The following is a 16,943-nucleotide window of genomic DNA, read 5'->3' as shown; positions in this document are numbered from 1 at the left end:
CCGCCGCGGAGGGCTTCCCGGATATGGGCAGCTCCCGGCCTGCCTTGCGCGCCCGGCGCTGCCCCCGCCGTCCCGACCCGGATGGAGCGCGGCGGCCGCCGCCCGCCCCCGGGGGGAGCTCGCCCGGCCCGGCCCGGCGCGGCAGCGTGCTGTGCTGTGCTGCCCACCTCAGCAAGCCTGCGCGGGGAAGCACAAAAAACCAGATCCCCCCTTTCCCCCGCCGGCTTCCAGGCAGTGCTTTTTTCTCCCGCGGCACTACAGAGCTCGGTGTATAACACCGGTTTTTCTAGCGGGGAAGAAAGTTTTGCCGAGCCTCCGTAATCTAATTAACGCTGAACGAAGGACTCGTTATGGACCAGCGTATAAGTCGCCAGGAAGGAAAACGCCCTCGGTTATCACTCTGAGACGCATCTCGACAGTTTCTTCTCAGGCAGTGTGTTGCATTTCAAACCACTTGGGCAGCAAAGTGCAAGACGCTCTAACGAGCCCCTTGGCAACTCCCGACATTGCTGTATGAAGCGGGGACAGCCCTGCCCCCAGCGCACCATCCATCTCCTCCAGCCGACACACAAATTCAGATCGGGTAAGGTACTCGATCGCAACTGAAGAACGCTGTTCTTGCTGATGTGGAAATCAAGTACACTCTAAAGCGGTTTTGATGGAAAAGGCCATGTTAAACCTTATAACTTCATCCATTGCTGCCCAAATCCTGAAGCTTCCCTCCATCCTTCAGATTGTATCCCCAGGATTAGTCCAGATAACTCACAGTTACTTACCTTCCTGCAAAGATGACTACATCTATTCATACTAATTTAGTGAGCCAGACCAGTAGTCTTGTGCAAAACTTTTTATTAAAAAGAGAAAGGGTTCTCTGCAACAAAAGGTAGGTACAACACAAATCATAAAATTTAACTTTTCAAAGATGGCAACAGACCAGATGTGAAATTTTGATTGCGATAAAGACTATGTCTCAAGTTTAGAAAGTCTTACTCTCACACCTGAAAACACAGCCAACACATCTGTCAATTAGGACCTCTTAACTATAAAAAACTTTTGAGTTACCAGCACATTATCAAGGTCAAGTTTTAACATGCAGCATCCACGATGAAGCTGTAAATAATCCAAAATAGTGTCACTAAAATGCTAAGATTCCTACAGAACCTTTCACGTATCACAGCTTTAACAGTCTTCCTTTCCAATTCTCATGAACTAATATAAAAAGTTATGTTCCCCTAAATATAAGAAAACTCAGCTTAAAAAACCCATCTCTCTCAGGTGACATAAAAAGAATTTCAAAGAACCCCATAGTTTGGCCTTAGAATGAATACTTGAAAAATATCTTGGGGGGGGGGGGGGGGGGAGGTATCATAGGTTTAACTTTTCTTCACTTTGTATGCACATGTATATTATGGACATCAATTTACAGCAAATATCTTGCCCTGGTGACTACATTCCAGCTTACCTAAACCAAACAGGCACCACATCAGCTTGCTCAGTTACCCATCCTGGAGCATCAATAACGCTGACAGCTGTCAATCTGAGGTACCTGACATTTCTTCTGCAGTACCAGGACCAAGCTGTAGGTCTCTCGCCCACACACTCATAACAGACTAATGAGTATCATTAAGAATGAACCTGACATTTCCCAGTAGTTCAAGGTGATCGGTACTTCAAAGGGATACTGGAGTCCTTTCATGCAAAAAGTTGTCTGTTCACGTAAATAGCCTCTGCATCAGTACCGTATACTAAGCACGGTCCTAAAATATCTAAACTATTCACAGACAAAGTCTGATTTGGAATTAAGTTGGTGATTTCCATGCGGTCTTTGGTAGGATCATTGCTTAGCCAGGCACTTACTACAGACTGGTTAATGGTATTGTGGGAAAAATAGGTAGTACTTCTTCCTCCTGAAAGAAGGAGAGGGAAAGAGAGGAAAATAAGTTCCAATTTAGTTTAAGTATTCTCAGAATTTGGAGAAACATAGTAGGTATAGGACATAATGGGAATACAATTTTACATTTAAGTCAGTTTTCAGATTAGTTAACAGATGCTGTCATCTCCTTGGTAAGCTGATAAAAAAATATCTTAAAAAATAATAATCACGTACTTGAAGTGATTACAGAAACTGCTACCAGCTCTGTCCTCAGTTAAGACAAATAGGTCAGAACATCTATAAACTCATCTCGCTCAACAATGTTAAGTATCTACAAGCTTTTCTGGCCAGAGACTAAAGCAAGGACAGACCTAAGAACAAAAGTCTGTTTATACAGTGTCTTGCTACCTTTGGGGCATCAGCTTTGCTTTAATAACTCTTCCCTTAATAACACTCCCTACTGTCCCTTCTCCCTACTTACACTCCAGCAAGCGATATACCTGGATTTGACTTTGCATTTTTTCTATGTAACATTTTACATTCAAACTGAAGTCTGACAGTTTGAGAACTATCATTCAGCATAAAATTAACTGGCTGAAGTGGTGCTAAAGGCTTATACCTGAAAACACACAGTGTGTAACTTGAATCAGTTATCCTATTGTTTCCCTGTATAGAACTGAGATGTGAATGCCAACTTTGAGGCCAAAGGCAGCAGATGACATCTGAAAGTTTCCCCACTGTTTACAGTCTGAACTGGCAAGCAATTAAGCAGTCTTTGTGACTAGAATGTGAAAATAAATGTTTATATTAAGTCAGTATCATATCTTTAATTAAAATCCTGCCACAATACAAAGGGATCCAGTTTAATTCATTTTAAGTTCCAACTATGACCTTGAATTTAGTAAATTCATAATTCCACTATCCTATTAACATATTATTTTGGTATTATAACATTTTGTATATCTCAGAGACTCAGATAATAATGTGTTATTTAGCCTGCCTTCATGTCTTTTTTATACACAGATGATTTTTAAATGAACATGATCTATCTTTGAATACTAGATGTGCCCCTTGACACACTGGACAGTCTACAGCAGATTAAAAAACCCCTAGACCCCGAAAAACTCACACTACTGTTAGCCTTATTTTTCCTGAAGTGCCTACAAGGGCTTTCTTTCAAAGAATAGAAATCAGCTTTTAATTTTCTCTATTAGGATTGTGTTATTAATTGGGTCATGTGAGAACATCGACTTAATTATGTTGCCAACTGACAAATTCAGCGCAGATTGACTTCAAACATCCTTACCTTGATGAAGAAAAGATGGTTTTTCAGCTACATCTGTGGAAGTATCCCAGTGCCAAAGAGATCCATCTTCAGAACACGTAAATAAGTGATCGGGGTTGGAGGGATGGAAGTGAACCTCCCACACTAGAAGTAACAAACCAAAACCAAACCACTTCAGAACAAGTATCAAGTACTTTGCTCAGTGCACTTTGGCTAGTACCACATGGATATGCACTTACAAGAACCCAGGCCCCCACCAAAACCTTCTATTCTCTAGTGTGTGTGGGTAGGAGACCCAAAACCCTACCCTTAGGTATTTACTGTTTTCCCTCCCCTGGGAGAGGAAGAAAAAAAAAAAAAAAAGGAAAAGAGAGACTATTTTGTTGCATTTTCAGTACTGTGAAAATTGTTAAAGGTTAAAATCTTAGCTGAATTCAGGCATTCTGAATACTTTCCCATGCCATCTTCCCTACTCTTAAGTCTAAATCTGCACACAGCGTGCATTCCTTCCCAGCACACCCATTATTATTTTGTGTCTAAATACCACAACTGTGGAAGAGGTATTTAAGTCAGTAAAACTTAACATCTCAAGAAATATTTTTACTCCTTAAATATAATTGTGGCATCAAGCCAAGAAATTTTCAGCACAAAATGAATTGCTATCTTGTTCATATGAAGTTACCAGGAAAGTACGCTGTTTCAGCATTGTGGAGGCACCAAATGGATCTGTACTATCATCAGTTTCCCCTCCTTCCTCATGTTTTCAAATTTGTTAGTAACTGCATTCTTGCCTTCCTATACCTGCATACCATAGCATCAATTTCTATGACTTAATATATCTACCCTTCTAGAAACACAACCATTCTGATTAAATGCATCTAATGACTCATTAAAGAACTTACTAATTCTAGTTTTTGTTTAGATAAAGCTGGCTTTTAGGTAAGAACAGTCTCATATACAGAGAAGGAACAAACTGAAGGCAGTTAGATGAAGACACGTTACGTAGCAACTATGTGACTGTTTTCTATCCTAGCTACGACACGTAATTTTTTACAGAAATTAGAAAGTTTTCTAAAATGCCACCTTCCTCTCCCCCCTCCATTTCAGATACTTACTTTCTGCTTCATGAGCATTTAGCAGGGACACTGGCATAGTACCTTGCCTGATGTCCCATACACTCAGCATCCCATCCTGGCCCCCTGTGGCCACAACGTGCTGCTGATTGGGATGCCTATCCACACAGTGCAGCGGAACTCTGTCACCTGTCCTGCAGAGGAGAAGAAGAAAACGAACAAACAAACATGAATTCTTTATTCAGCTTCTGTTTCTCCTTCTTCATCCCTAGGAGCGTTGACAAACAAGGTAATGGTACGGACCGCAAATTCAATTCCCGCAGCATCTGGGCGCTACAGGCTGAAGCCGCGTGACACCTACTGGAAATCAGAGGTATGGCAGTAACATGAACCTACAATGGGATGAGCATCAGGCATCTCTACACGGTATCCAACAGCTTTACAGGAGTGAGAAAACCTTGCATGCAGATAATACTCTATGCACACCTACAATAATAAGCAGGGTATTCTGCAATTCATGTTATAACTGCAGTTTCAACAGTTTCAAGAGTTACAACGGGAGACTGGGCACTAACAAAACCAGGTACCTCAACCACAGCCTATAACAGCAACAGGAATTACTCCACAAACACGATTTGAATCTAGCTCAGTTAGTTTTCTCACAATACCTTATAAGGCACAATGTTATCATTCTAAAACATTTCAAATGCTGGAAACTTTATATTAGGCCTGTGGAAAAAAACAGATGTACTGTATATTTAATTAGGGAAAGAGTTTGGGGTTGAGGGTTGTTTCTTTTTTCTTAAAAAAAGAGCAAGTATACAGGTGCAGTAGTCCTTCAAGAGTTAAATCATGAAACAGACCACCTAAATACAATACTCAGCCACAACAGTAATTCAGCCTTTTAAGCAGAGTCTGCTTGATTGTTTAAATACCAGATAAGTTAAAAACCTTTAAAAAAATAATCATCATCCCATTGTCAAGAAAGTATCAGGAAAGATTTAAATCAGATTATATAAAGCAGCACATGCTTCTCAGTAAATACGTAAAAAAATGAAGGTCTTACAAAGAAAATATTTGAGATGGCTCATTTCTTTGGTGTCTGAGGTCCCATATTTTTAACTGTCCAATTGAATTTACTGTCAAGATCTCAGTTGTGCGAAGGAAGGTCACTGCATGGAGTGTACTGCTGTCTGCATTATCTGCAAGAGAGATGAGGAAAGCATTCAGGTAAACCTAGAGAATGCTAGTCTCCATTTAATTATGACAAATTAACTCTCTTTAGAAAATGGAACACAGCTGCTTAAACATGGTTACAACCTCTCTGCATTTTCAGGGGCAGAGACAGATCAGTGTCGTGAAATTTTAAGTGTTGCAAGGGTACCCTGTGAAAGGAGCCCTTCCTTCCTGTATCAAATACTACTGAGACAAATCTGTGAGAAGCTCTATTTAATTAGCTCCAGTGCTTACAGAACTACTTGTTGATCCATAAGATTTCTTTCTATAGTTCCTAAGAAAAGAACTCAATTTAGCCAGGTCCATGTTTTTTTTAAGAGTTTTCTTTACATGCTCCGCATCTACTGACAGGAGGCAAAAGCTATGGAGCTTTTCATAATGCAGTTTTTCTTTTGAACTCAAGAAGCAGTAACTCTAGCTGAGAACATTAAGCAGTTTTATACAGAAGCACTTAATTCATTTCTTTAGACCTTTTCCAAGAACTGTCAATGTGATTTCCATCCCTGTCCCTAAAGCCAAACCAGAATTATGCTTTTCTTGTTAACCTTAATAACTAAGGGGCAAAGCTCTTTTTTTCAGGTGCTTTTCTCCAGTGCTTCGTTTGGTCAGAATAATTTACCACATCAAACATTTCACAGGATTGAGGTGAAACTTTTGAGGCTTTAGGAGAGAATAACACAGACACCATATTCTTATATTTTCATTCTCTTATTATATATAAACTTTTCATCTTCATTATGATGGGGTAACATTGTTAAGTCTACTTTTACCTCAAGTGTTTCCAAATTCTTTGTGTAAGTCCATACTGAAAATATAGGTGAATTTTTTGCTGTGTAAGATGCAAAACTTTCCTGATATTGAGACAGAGAAATTACATTGATACCTGGTTACAGATATTTGAATGAGTTTTCTTTTCTGCCTACTATTTAAATGAAAGCTGAGGGAAAGACAAAAAAAACCCCAAACCAAAACACCTTTAAAAAGAAATGTTAAGATGCTGAACACTGAAATTCTACAGGATTTAACATTTTGTGACAGAATAACAGTAAAGTGATTTAGCAATGATACATCTTTACAGCCCCAAAAGATTTTTACATGATCTCTAACTTTGAAGATTTTTTCCTACCACAATCAACTATAAAGATACCAACTTTGTATTATACTCTTAAATCCATTAAACAGTAACAAAAATAGCAAGGTACTCCTGTACAAATATTGAATGAGGTAGAGAGTTCTATCTTCATGTTAAAACATGTTGAGGGTTCAGCTGAGCACCCGGGCAATGTCAAGATGTCATCGAATTGGGAACCAGTACAAAGGATCGCTTACACTATAGAACTCCGTCCTGAAGAACTTGAGAGCATCTGCCAAGATGTTTTCTCCCCCCTCTCCAACTTTCACTGTAAAACAAACTCTAGTTAATGAGTTTGTGCTAGTCCCTTCTACATAACTCCAGGTAAGCTTCACTTACCAGGTGATAGGTATGACTGACGTATTTATGGACCATTCCTATTTTAACATTTCCCTTCCCATTGCCAGAAGGACATTTCTCAATTAATTCACATGTGATTTCTTAAATGTATATGCACCAGCAAATCTCAATGCAAAGTCACACTGCAGCATAACACGGGCTGATGCTATGCCTACAAAGCAAGCATTTTTACACAGTACTATCAAGTGAGCACTAAGAAAACTAACAAATTGCATCCTGCACATTATTAAGTCTGTATGTAGGCATCTGAGCAATTGCCCAGAGGAAAAATATAGGTTCTTTGGGGACATCTGCTTCCTTTGAGTCAGCAAAACATTCTACTCTATTTAACTTGTACCAGAACACTGTGTTAACATCTGTATAAAAGTAAAAATTTAAAAATAAAACAATCCTGTGAAACTCAGTGTTCCCACCCCTCAAAGGGGAAGCTACTGTGTTTTATGCACATGTGCTAATAAAATCTGCCTCATGCCGTGCTACTTTTTTCTTTCTTTAAAGACTAGAAACGTTTCCTACAGGAATTCTCTAGGAGCTTCAGTGAAAGACTGTATGCAATTAATAGGATTTATCTTGTGGGTAACAAGTACACAAGTACCGCCTCTAGAAATCCCAGAGCACTTCCTCCCTTAATTGGCTTATACTGTGTAAATTCCTTCATCCGTTAAGAGGCAAGATTTTGCTTGCGGAGAAACACAGGTGCTGTGTCAAACTGAAGTATCAGGGAGAAAGTTCTGGTTTAATAATGCCACTATCAAACATCGTGTTACTGTCCTTTAAGTTATTTCTGCTTCTAAGTTTCATTTCCAACAGATGCTACAAACTTGTATTCTATTTTCATGAGACTAGCATGATAAAAGAGTTGAGAATAACCAAGTTTTGACACCTTTCACAAACATCTTAGTCTATCACATGATCTATTACTCTAGGAAATACGGAGCTTTTTCACTAAGGGAGAAATGATTCCTGTAAGCCATGATATCTGGCAGAAGAACGGGGTACAAACAGTGGTTTCTGGTTCTTGGTGTTCCTTTAGACACAGAGTAACAGATGGTTTTGAATATGGACACTATGAAGGCTAATCTTAGTACAAATAGGGGATTGAAATGACCATTTCACTGACCTCCAGTTATGAAGAACTTGGGACACAATGCTCGAAATCTAACCCTATTTCATGTATACTGACATAGCTTTTAACAATGCTAGGTGAGATAGAAACCTACAGGGAATGTTAGACTTGAAACTTCTCCATCAGTTAAAACATTAACCTGCAAATACCTGAATGAATATAGAAGTGCATCTGAAATACACTTCAAGTACCTGAAGTCTGAAGGAATACAGGAATAATCTGGAGCAAACACATTCAACTTGGAATATTTAATTCAATTCTCAACTGACTTCCCTTCTTTTTTTTTGGTTATCATTTGAGAAGCTAAAAACCAAACAAACCACTCCAAACTAAACTAACTTGAAAAGTTATTCGACATACCTATAGTTCTTACGGCATCCTTTTGGTCAGCTCGGAAGAGATTTATTCTACCATCTTCTCCAACAGTGACAATTTCTGGGTTGTTGCAGATGACTCCAGTACATGCTGCTCCACCACAAGATGTGTCTTGATCCACATGATAATGGGCTTTCTCCCAACGCTGGTTGGCAGATAAAGTCTAAGTAGTAACCAGATACAAAATTCTGCTGTTAAATAATGATCCTGACAGACCAAAGCTTCCAGAATACTCATGAAACCAGAAACAAGCTCCAGGAAAGCCACACTACCTCACAGGAATGAGAATCTCCTGTACAAATAAGAATCAGAGATCTAAATTTTCCTCAACTCTTCAGCAGACAACCCTTCGATGAAACATTGACTATTTCTTCTCTGAACTGCCTTTTTCACATGAGCTAGAAATCAGAAAGAACACAATCTATTTATGAACTGTGAAATGTCTTTCACTACGCTTATCCCTTCAGTTTTTCCCCAGGCCAAGGGAAAAGAGCTGAGGCCTTTACAAAATATAAGGTCAGATTTAGATTTTGATTGCAAGGAATTTAATTTATTTTAGATATCACATCAAACTATTAACAGATATTAGTCTTCATTGTGTCATTGTGAATATATTAAAAAGTCATTATGCCTTTATTTTCAGTGATTTATCATCAAAGCAAAAGACTACAGAGTTCACATATCTTCCCTCACATGACACTTGTGAGAAGAAATTCAACACGAGTCATTTAGTTCAAGAAAGCAAAAACTCAAATAATGCAGGCACAAGTCCATTAATACCCACTGCCCCAAAACAATCTAAACTCTTAAAGTATGTTTTCAGTGAATGGACTATTTGGTTACAGATATATACTAAGATACCCCAGTCTATCTGGCTCTGGAATCTAATTTATGTAGTATGTGTGCAAAATGCTTTTTTCTTTCCTTGAATGCATAAAGCCAAAGTTTTTTCTAACAGACTTCATAAAATTTTTTTGGTATGCAGATGTTTCTTGCTCTAGTAGTTTTGAGAAATCTTATGCTAAGATCAAAGTGACCTTTATTACACAGAATAGCAGCTTAAAGCCAGTGCAAGTTACTTACCTGGTTATTTTGATGATGACGGAATACAGTTACAGTTCCTGTTGATGAGGCAACCACAATCCTCTCTTGATCCAAAAACTGAAGGGAGATAATAAACATGCTATTAGTTGATGTCAATACAAAGATGATCACTATGATTTTAGAGTAACCTAAATTATTGGTAGGTGTAGTAAAAAACCCCAAACAAAACAAACCCACAAACTGATATTGGTTGGTTTTGCCCTTCTTCTTCGTAAGAATTTTTGTGGTGAATCTCAGCATTTTGGCAGCTCACTATCACTTAATTCTTCCTAAGTGGCAAGCCCTTAAAAAATATGGAACTATTCAACATAGCTATTTTACCTGCATGTCCATAACATCACCGTTGTGCCTGATGTCACAGAGCAGCTGGGGTTCTCCTTGATATTCACCATTGAGGCCCACATTTCCAAGATCTCCCACAGACCAAATGGAGATCCTGTTATCCTGTACGAAAATTACACCACCGGTTTTACTCTAAAGTGCTTTCGAAAGTATCCTAACAATAAGCCAACCTCGATGTCACGGCCTTCTCGCTACAGCCGAGGAGAGCAATAGGCTGCAGGCCGCGCACCGCTCCCGCGGAAGCCGCCGCCGCCGGCCGGAGGGAAGCGCTCGCCCGGCGGGATAACCCTGCCGAGCAGCGGGGCGGCCCCGGCTTCCTGAGGGACGGGAGCACTGCACAGCCACGGGAAGGCCGGGACGGGAAGGCCAGGACGGGCAGCGCTCACGGCACGCTCCGGCCCCGCTCTCCCACGCGAAGCGGCGGAGACTCAGGGGGCCGAGGGGGCAAGGGGCGCCGCCGCCGGTCCCCCGCCCCGGCGGGCAGGACACCGCGCCTCCGAGCCCGCCCGCTCGCTACCTCGTTGTCCCAGGAGCCGGTGGCGAACAGGTCGGGGGGCTGGAGCGCGGCGGCGGGCAGGGGCCGCCAGCGCGTCTTGCTGATCTTCTGCGACACAAACTTGGCGCACACGTCCTCCATGGCCGCCCCCGCCGCGCGCCGGCTCCCGCCGCTGCCTCCCGCCCGCTGATTGGCTGCGGCGCGACGGCGAGCGCGGAGGGACAGACTTGGGGCGCGGCGGCGGCGCGCGCGGGCGAGAGGGGCGGGGCTGGCCATGGCCGGGCAGGGGGGGCAAGAGCTGCCGGCGTTTACCGAGTCGGACAGGGCGGGGCGGGGCGGGCTGGGTTGCGCCCCGCCAGCCCCGGCCGTTCGCTAACCGGCAGCGGGGGGGCTGCCTCCCCGTCCCGGGGTAATGGTGCGACGCCCCGCAGGGGCCGGCCTGTCTTGCCGCCGCAAGCTCGGGCCTGGCCGGGAGGGACAGCAAGCCGCTAAACCGGCGCCTATGGCCCTGGCGTTGTGTGCAGAGTCGGGTCCGGGCGAGGAAGCCATAAAGAAAGGGCTGAGTGCGCCCCAGTGCTCACCTGCCTGCTCAGCGGGGCGTCTGCCCCCCAGCACACGACGCGTATGTATCATCTTTGCAAGGTCGCCAACTCTTATTTTCTCAAAATCGGTGACTTCTACAGCAACTACTCATCTCTGGTCTAGATTTGCTTTTAAATACCTGTGAGTGATACTCTCCTCCCTCTGTCAGATGCATACCTGTACAGAAAGAAATACAATGATTTTTCTTGTCCCAAATAGCACGTTAAATCAAACAAGGGCACACATGTCCTTCCTTTATCGTATTTCACTTGTACAACTGTGCAATAAAAAGTTCAGAGGTTAGCTGTAAAATGAGCTAAAGGCTGACATAGCTATGCTGTCATTTCAGAGGATGGGACTATCTGTCCAGGCGCTGCAGTGCAGTAAGGGACTTTCTCATAAGCACCTTCCTACTTTTACAACCTGATTTTCTGCTGCATTTCTTTCAAAGCTGCCGCTGCCAGCTCTGAGGTTCTGTCAGGTGGACTTATTAGGATTAGCAGCAGTGGCTTGGTCAAACTTTTGCTGGTGTTACTGCAGTTTGCCTGCTAAAGCCATCTGTCACACCTTTTCTATGCAGCATTCTTGAGTTCCTCATCAAGTCTGCTATGCTGTTTTGTAATCCTTCACATGTGATACCAAAACAGTGATATTTTATATGCTTTATGCATCATTTGGACTTCAATTGTGAAGAACATTTTTTTTTTATAATTATGTAGAGCAGAATCCCACACTGTGAACATAGGAAGCTGGATGCTATTGTAGTCTACCATACTGCAAGCCTTAAAACAGCTTTATCGCATGCTGCAGCAGCAGCATTACTCTACAGTAGCCAATACCTCTGGCACTCTGTCTTAAGCTGCTAACAGCAATCCTGCAAGTCACTGTCAACTCCAAGGGTATTTTCAGCTAATTCTCATAACACTTGTGAGAAAGGTCAATAGGCAGCCTCAGAATACAGCTACAGACCAGACAGCTAGAAGTGGAAGACGGAAAACACTTTGGGATTATTGAAATGTTTTCTTAGGCAAATATTTTTGTTGGTTAGTTTGTGATTTCTGTGTGTATATTTTTTGTCTTGTGTTCTTGGATGGTTTCTTTCTTTGCTCAGGACTGCTTGTTGAAAAGCATTTGGAAAGTATTAAGAGGAGTAGGTTGGACATAGAAGCTTATTTTCATTAAGAGGGAAAGAAGAATCACAGTTTTCCTTCCCTGTCTTACTTTTTTTTTTTAAGAAAATGTTGGCAGGATGTTATGTGATGGAGGTGAGAGCTGTGATGGATTTAGGGCTGCTCTGTAAACCTTTAAATATATTCTCTTGTGTTTGATCACTATGAAAGACGAGTACTGTGTTAGTGTGTTGTTTCAGTGTAATAGCAGATTTAAATAAACAAATAAAAGGAGGAAACAAACATCGGGTGAGATTATGCCTCATCAAATATTTCTGAGGTTGTCGAAAAGGACGTTAAGTCTAGACAAAACTGACTCTGGCCACTGGGCCCAAACATATTATCTGAGACAACAAGGAGCATCTGTGGACTATCCTTAAATGTGGCTAAAGCTAGAAATGTGTGTGAAAGGGAAGAAAACTGAAAGCATGCCTGTCTCTCTTCCAGAGGTTAGGAGACCTGGGAATGAAGGCATTTACTAGATCGGTAGATGTACTAAGGCAGAATAAAGCTAATTCTGAACTCTATTTGCTTATAATCTGCTTTTCCCCAATTATCATTCAACAATATTTTAAGAAAGTTATTTGGAGATGACAAAATAATGTTTACTGCTGGTCATAACTCCTGGAGTTGTGCCCAGTTCGATCTCTTGAACAAGCGCAGTCACTATGCAGGGTACTGCAGAGCAAATATAAGAGCAGAGTGCCAGGGCCCTCAGTGCATTCATAAGCCTTACGTGCCCTCACCTGGGGCACCTGCTCCTGGCCTGAGCTGTGTTGTAGGAGGGCCTGTGCCCAGCCATTCCCTCACTTGCTGACTGGCTTGACTTGGGGCCTGACTTGTCACTTTGCTTTTGCTTGATGGCAAAACCATTACCGTCCCCAGTTCTGGTCTGCTTGCCTTGCTCAGACACCATGGGATGTTGTGCTGCTGTGTGCTGTTGTCACCCCTGGCTCCAGGCTCACCTTCTCTCATGGAGGGGTCTCAGTCCTGCTGCTCCCTAACACGGAAAGTCACTGATGTGCCTGGGTCCTTCTTGCCCCCTCTCTGAGTGCAGAGCTGGGAAAATAGGGATGCTGAGTTCAAAATAATGTAAACTTCTGAAATGGAAATACAAAATGAAGGTCCACAGCAAACTGGCTCGAGGTTACAGGAAGAGAGATATGAAGGAGAGTGATTAAGTTAAAAACAGAATGGAGGCAGGGAGAGGAGTGAGTGTAAGTGTAGAAGCCAATTAGCGTGGGGTTTGGGACATAACTGTGGAAATGTTCAGCAAGAACATTTCACAAGGAAATCTCTGCTTGTGGTATGTATATGTAGAAGCAGATGGGATCAGACAGTGATGATCAACTTTTCATATGCTTTTTAAATTCAAAGAATTTAAAAAATCTAATGGGTTCATGAGGTGGGAGGGAAGGGATGAAACAGAAATAGTAGCATGGAGGGGTTTATGTATAAATGTATGTAAGTACAGCTGTGGGATTGAGATGTGGGTGAATGTGTGGAAAAGGAGAGAGATCCGATGTGCTTACAATTAGTGGGATCTTCATCTCAGAACAATCAAGTGATGGCCCACTCTGGCTGCTGGCATTCCCATGCCTCTTCCCTAACAGGGCCATCCATGCAGCAGCTCCTTGGAGAGTCTAGGGACCTGTACCTGTGGGAGATGGAGGTGCCTGCAGCTGATAGTGGGCATCCAGGAACACAAGTGCTCACACTGATTTGGACAAGCGAGGGGGAAGAGGATACAGGAATGCTGAGTGTCAGAGCAGATGGAGAGGTTTCATGTGAATGCTGATGGCCAGAAAACATATTTTTTTAAATTTCTGCTTGTCTTTTACTCTAGTGTAGAATGTCTGTGTTCCTTTTTCATTTTATCTTAATGGATATGCTCTTAATAGTTTAAAAAATGGACTCATGCCCTGGGATTATAGAGCAGAAAGAGCTAGGGACCCTCATGTTTGTTTACTGCACAAATGGGTGCATCCTGCTGCTATTGGTGCATGTTAGTTTCTCAGGGCCCTTTGAGGCAACTTGGCTTAACGCTCCTGGAAACCTGCAGAGCCAAATGCTGTTTCCTTCACACATGCCTGGTATCCATCCAAGACACCCCAGATATTGCTTAGGAAGGCTCACACTTATGTTGTTGTCATCCTCTGAATAGTCATGCCAAGAATGTAGCCAAGAGATGGCCAATAGGTACATTCAGTCTGAAAGTGCCTGGGCAAGTCTGCAAGTTCCTTGGGGATAAAGGTGGGCTCTTTCTCTGTGCTCTGTGACAAGCTTAATCCTAATTCAAGATGGTCCTGGTAAACAGCGTCAGTTTGTATGTAAACGATTTCTCTTGTTTTTCTGGTCTCCCAAGGGGGTAAGTATCCCTGGAATGCTTTTAAACATGGGCCAGCTAGTTTCTTGCCAATAACCTCTCTATGTGAGATCAATGCAGTTTGCTTGCATCTGACAACAGTAAAAAGTCCTTTGCATTTAAAACAATGAAGTATTTTTGTGTGTGTATTTTTACAATGTCTGTCTTGTTTTCTGTACTTGCTGCCCTTTGGGAATTCCTCTAACTCCATGGCTTCTTTCCTTCTCTCCCAGCCCACTGGATGTAACAGGGAGACCTTTCATATTCTGGGGCAGGCTGGGAGTCCCTCACAGACTACAAAGCAGTTGTCAGATCATGGTTAGAAGTTGGATGGAGAATACAGAATGAAGCAGTGGATCTGTCTCCAGGATTAAAAGAATCATCTGGGAAAGGTCTGGGAAGTCTATGGATGGGACCTGGTATATGCATTGGGCAACTGCCAGATTTGCCATGGACTTACTGCTAGCCAGAAAAGCAGATTCCCACCTTTACCTCATTTTCTTCACCTGAACCAGCAATGATGAGATGGAGCATATGTGTTGTGTGGAGCTGGAACAGGCTCATCCCTCCCAGGATGGGTTCTTGTACACTAGATGATGTTATCTGTGTCTCCCATGGTGGTGTGTTAGGCTGTGTGTGTCCTTATATCGGGAAACCTTTTAAGAATATTTGAAATTATATTTGCTGCATGACACCTTATTTTCTCTAAGGTTTATACAATGTACTACCGATAGGGCCTACCTATTCATAATGATGTATCACTATACTCACGTTTCAAAAGCAAAGAACTGAAACCCGTGCTGTCGGGTACTGAGCAGGTGACATACCTGCGCTGTTGCGCATGGCTAAGAGAGGAAGCGCTGTAAAATTGCAGTCCCGGGTGCGTGGAAGCTCGTTCACAGGGACCAGAAGGGGGCACAAATGCAAAAGTCACAGCACTGACAGTAGGTTCCCCGAAAATCGTCCGCAATAATGGAATTTGCTTTCCCTTAAAAACAACAGAAACACGTAACAGGTGGCAAATTAATATTAGTGGCAAAATTAATCACGAAGGGGTTTAGGAGCACCCAGGAATACCACGTGGCTGTAGGAAGTTCATTCAATGGTTTTCTGCATTGTGCTACAGGCTGTGGCAGGGATCAGAGGTGCTACTTTTCACTCAAGATTGCTAATTCAACGTGTGCCTACGCTGGGACAAGTAAAGGCCACATCGGAAGCATCAGTTTGGCATTTATTAAATTCTACATTACTGATTTTGTGACCTAGACACCTTTAAAAAGGAATTTCAGTTTGTAACTTTGCCCTACAACAGCACCACCCTAGGAGATACTCGGGCGGCGTTTAGCTATGCAGGCAGGTAACAACTCCCATAAACCTTCCATCCCTCCCCATTTTTGGCGTTGTGTTCCAGGTGCTCGGTCACATCTCACTCCCCCGGATGCCTACCGCCGTTGCCCCGCCCGCCCCGCCACTGCCGCCCGGGGGCAGCTCCCGCGCCGCCGCCGGAGCGGGGGGGGGGGGGGGGGGGGGGGCAGGGCCGCGGGCGCGCCCGCGCCAGCCGACCAATGGCAGCCTCCAACACGTAGGCCTGGCCCGCGCGGGCTGGCCCTGGCCAATAGGCGCGCCCCATGCAAAACAGCGCGCCGCGGGACGGCGATCATAGGCTCCGCCGCAAGGGCGGCGGCGCGCGCGGGGCCGCTGCGGGGGGCTGGCGACGCCGCCGCCGTAACCGGCAGGGCGGGGGCCGCTGAGCCCTGTGTCCCCCCTCCCCGCTTCTTCGGTACGCGGCGTCTGCCGGCTCATTTCACGGGAGCGGGCAGAGGCGGGGTGGAGTGGGGGAGAACACGAACTACCGACGTGCCGTTTCGCTAACTCATTCATTAACGGAGCCCCCACACTCCTGCAGACGTGTCCCGTCCCGTCCCGACGGCCGCAGCCCTCCCGCTTCTGGGGCGAGGGCAGGGCCGCACCCTCCCCGCCAGCGCGGGACCCGCCGCCCCTGTGACCAGACCCGCGAACGGGGACGAGCCGCTGAGCCCGCGCCACCGGCGCCGCGGGCTGCAGCCGCGGGGAGGGGCGGGCTCGGGGCCCGGGCGGGCGCTACCAGCGCCGGGGCTTGGGCCACGCGTGTGTTCCGCCACGCCGGCGCGTCCCGCGGCCTCTCCGCACCCCCAGCGCCGCGCGAGTGGGCGCGCTGGTGCGTTACCGGCTGCTCACGGTGATACCGCGACCTCCGGGGGGGGTGGGGGGTGAGGCTGGCTCCCCCGTGCGTGCTGCCGGCGGGGCGGGGCGGCCCGGCCGCGCTCCCTCCGCCCGCAGCCCCAGACGTCGGCGGGACGGTTGGGGTCCGACCCCCACCCCCACCCCCGCGCGCGAGGAATCTCCCCACGCGCGTCCCTGGGGGCGGTGGGCGCGCATGCGCGGG

At 44.6% G+C, this 16,943-nt stretch overlaps 1 protein-coding gene across 1 annotated transcript; it reads right to left on the bottom strand.

Moving 5' to 3' along the window:
* Positions 1-832: 832 nt before the first annotated feature.
* On the bottom strand, positions 833-10,578 carry NUP43 (nucleoporin 43). The gene is made up of 8 exons (XM_074862872.1): positions 10,424-10,578; positions 9,886-10,008; positions 9,544-9,621; positions 8,446-8,623; positions 5,298-5,433; positions 4,274-4,425; positions 3,180-3,302; positions 833-1,907 (listed from the first exon to the last, which is right to left on the bottom strand). Exons 1-8 carry the CDS (start codon positions 10,541-10,543, stop codon positions 1,693-1,695), a joined length of 1,125 nt encoding a protein of 374 aa, XP_074718973.1. The 5' UTR covers positions 10,544-10,578; the 3' UTR covers positions 833-1,692.
* Between the last annotated feature and the right edge of the window lie 6,365 nt (positions 10,579-16,943).

This window comes from Strix uralensis, chromosome 3 (assembly GCF_047716275.1).
Source record: "Strix uralensis isolate ZFMK-TIS-50842 chromosome 3, bStrUra1, whole genome shotgun sequence".
Classification (NCBI taxonomy): domain Eukaryota; kingdom Metazoa; phylum Chordata; class Aves; order Strigiformes; family Strigidae; genus Strix; species Strix uralensis.
The sequence above is the reverse complement of the archived record's forward strand: the minus strand, read 5'-3'. Positions and strand labels throughout refer to the sequence as shown.

Bases quoted from the DNA above. Each gene is read 5' to 3' on its own strand.
- NUP43 (XM_074862872.1), bottom strand. From the start codon at position 10,543: ATGGAGGACGTGTGCGCCAAGTTTGTGTCGCAGAAGATCAGCAAGACG. The intron at 8,624-9,543 runs GTAAGTAACTTG...GTTACTACTTAG, and splicing joins GTCATCATCAAAATAACCAG to ACTTTATCTGCCAACCAGCG. The intron at 4,426-5,297 runs GTAAGACCTTCA...TCTCCTCTGCAG, and splicing joins CCATCTCAAATATTTTCTTT to GACAGGTGACAGAGTTCCGC.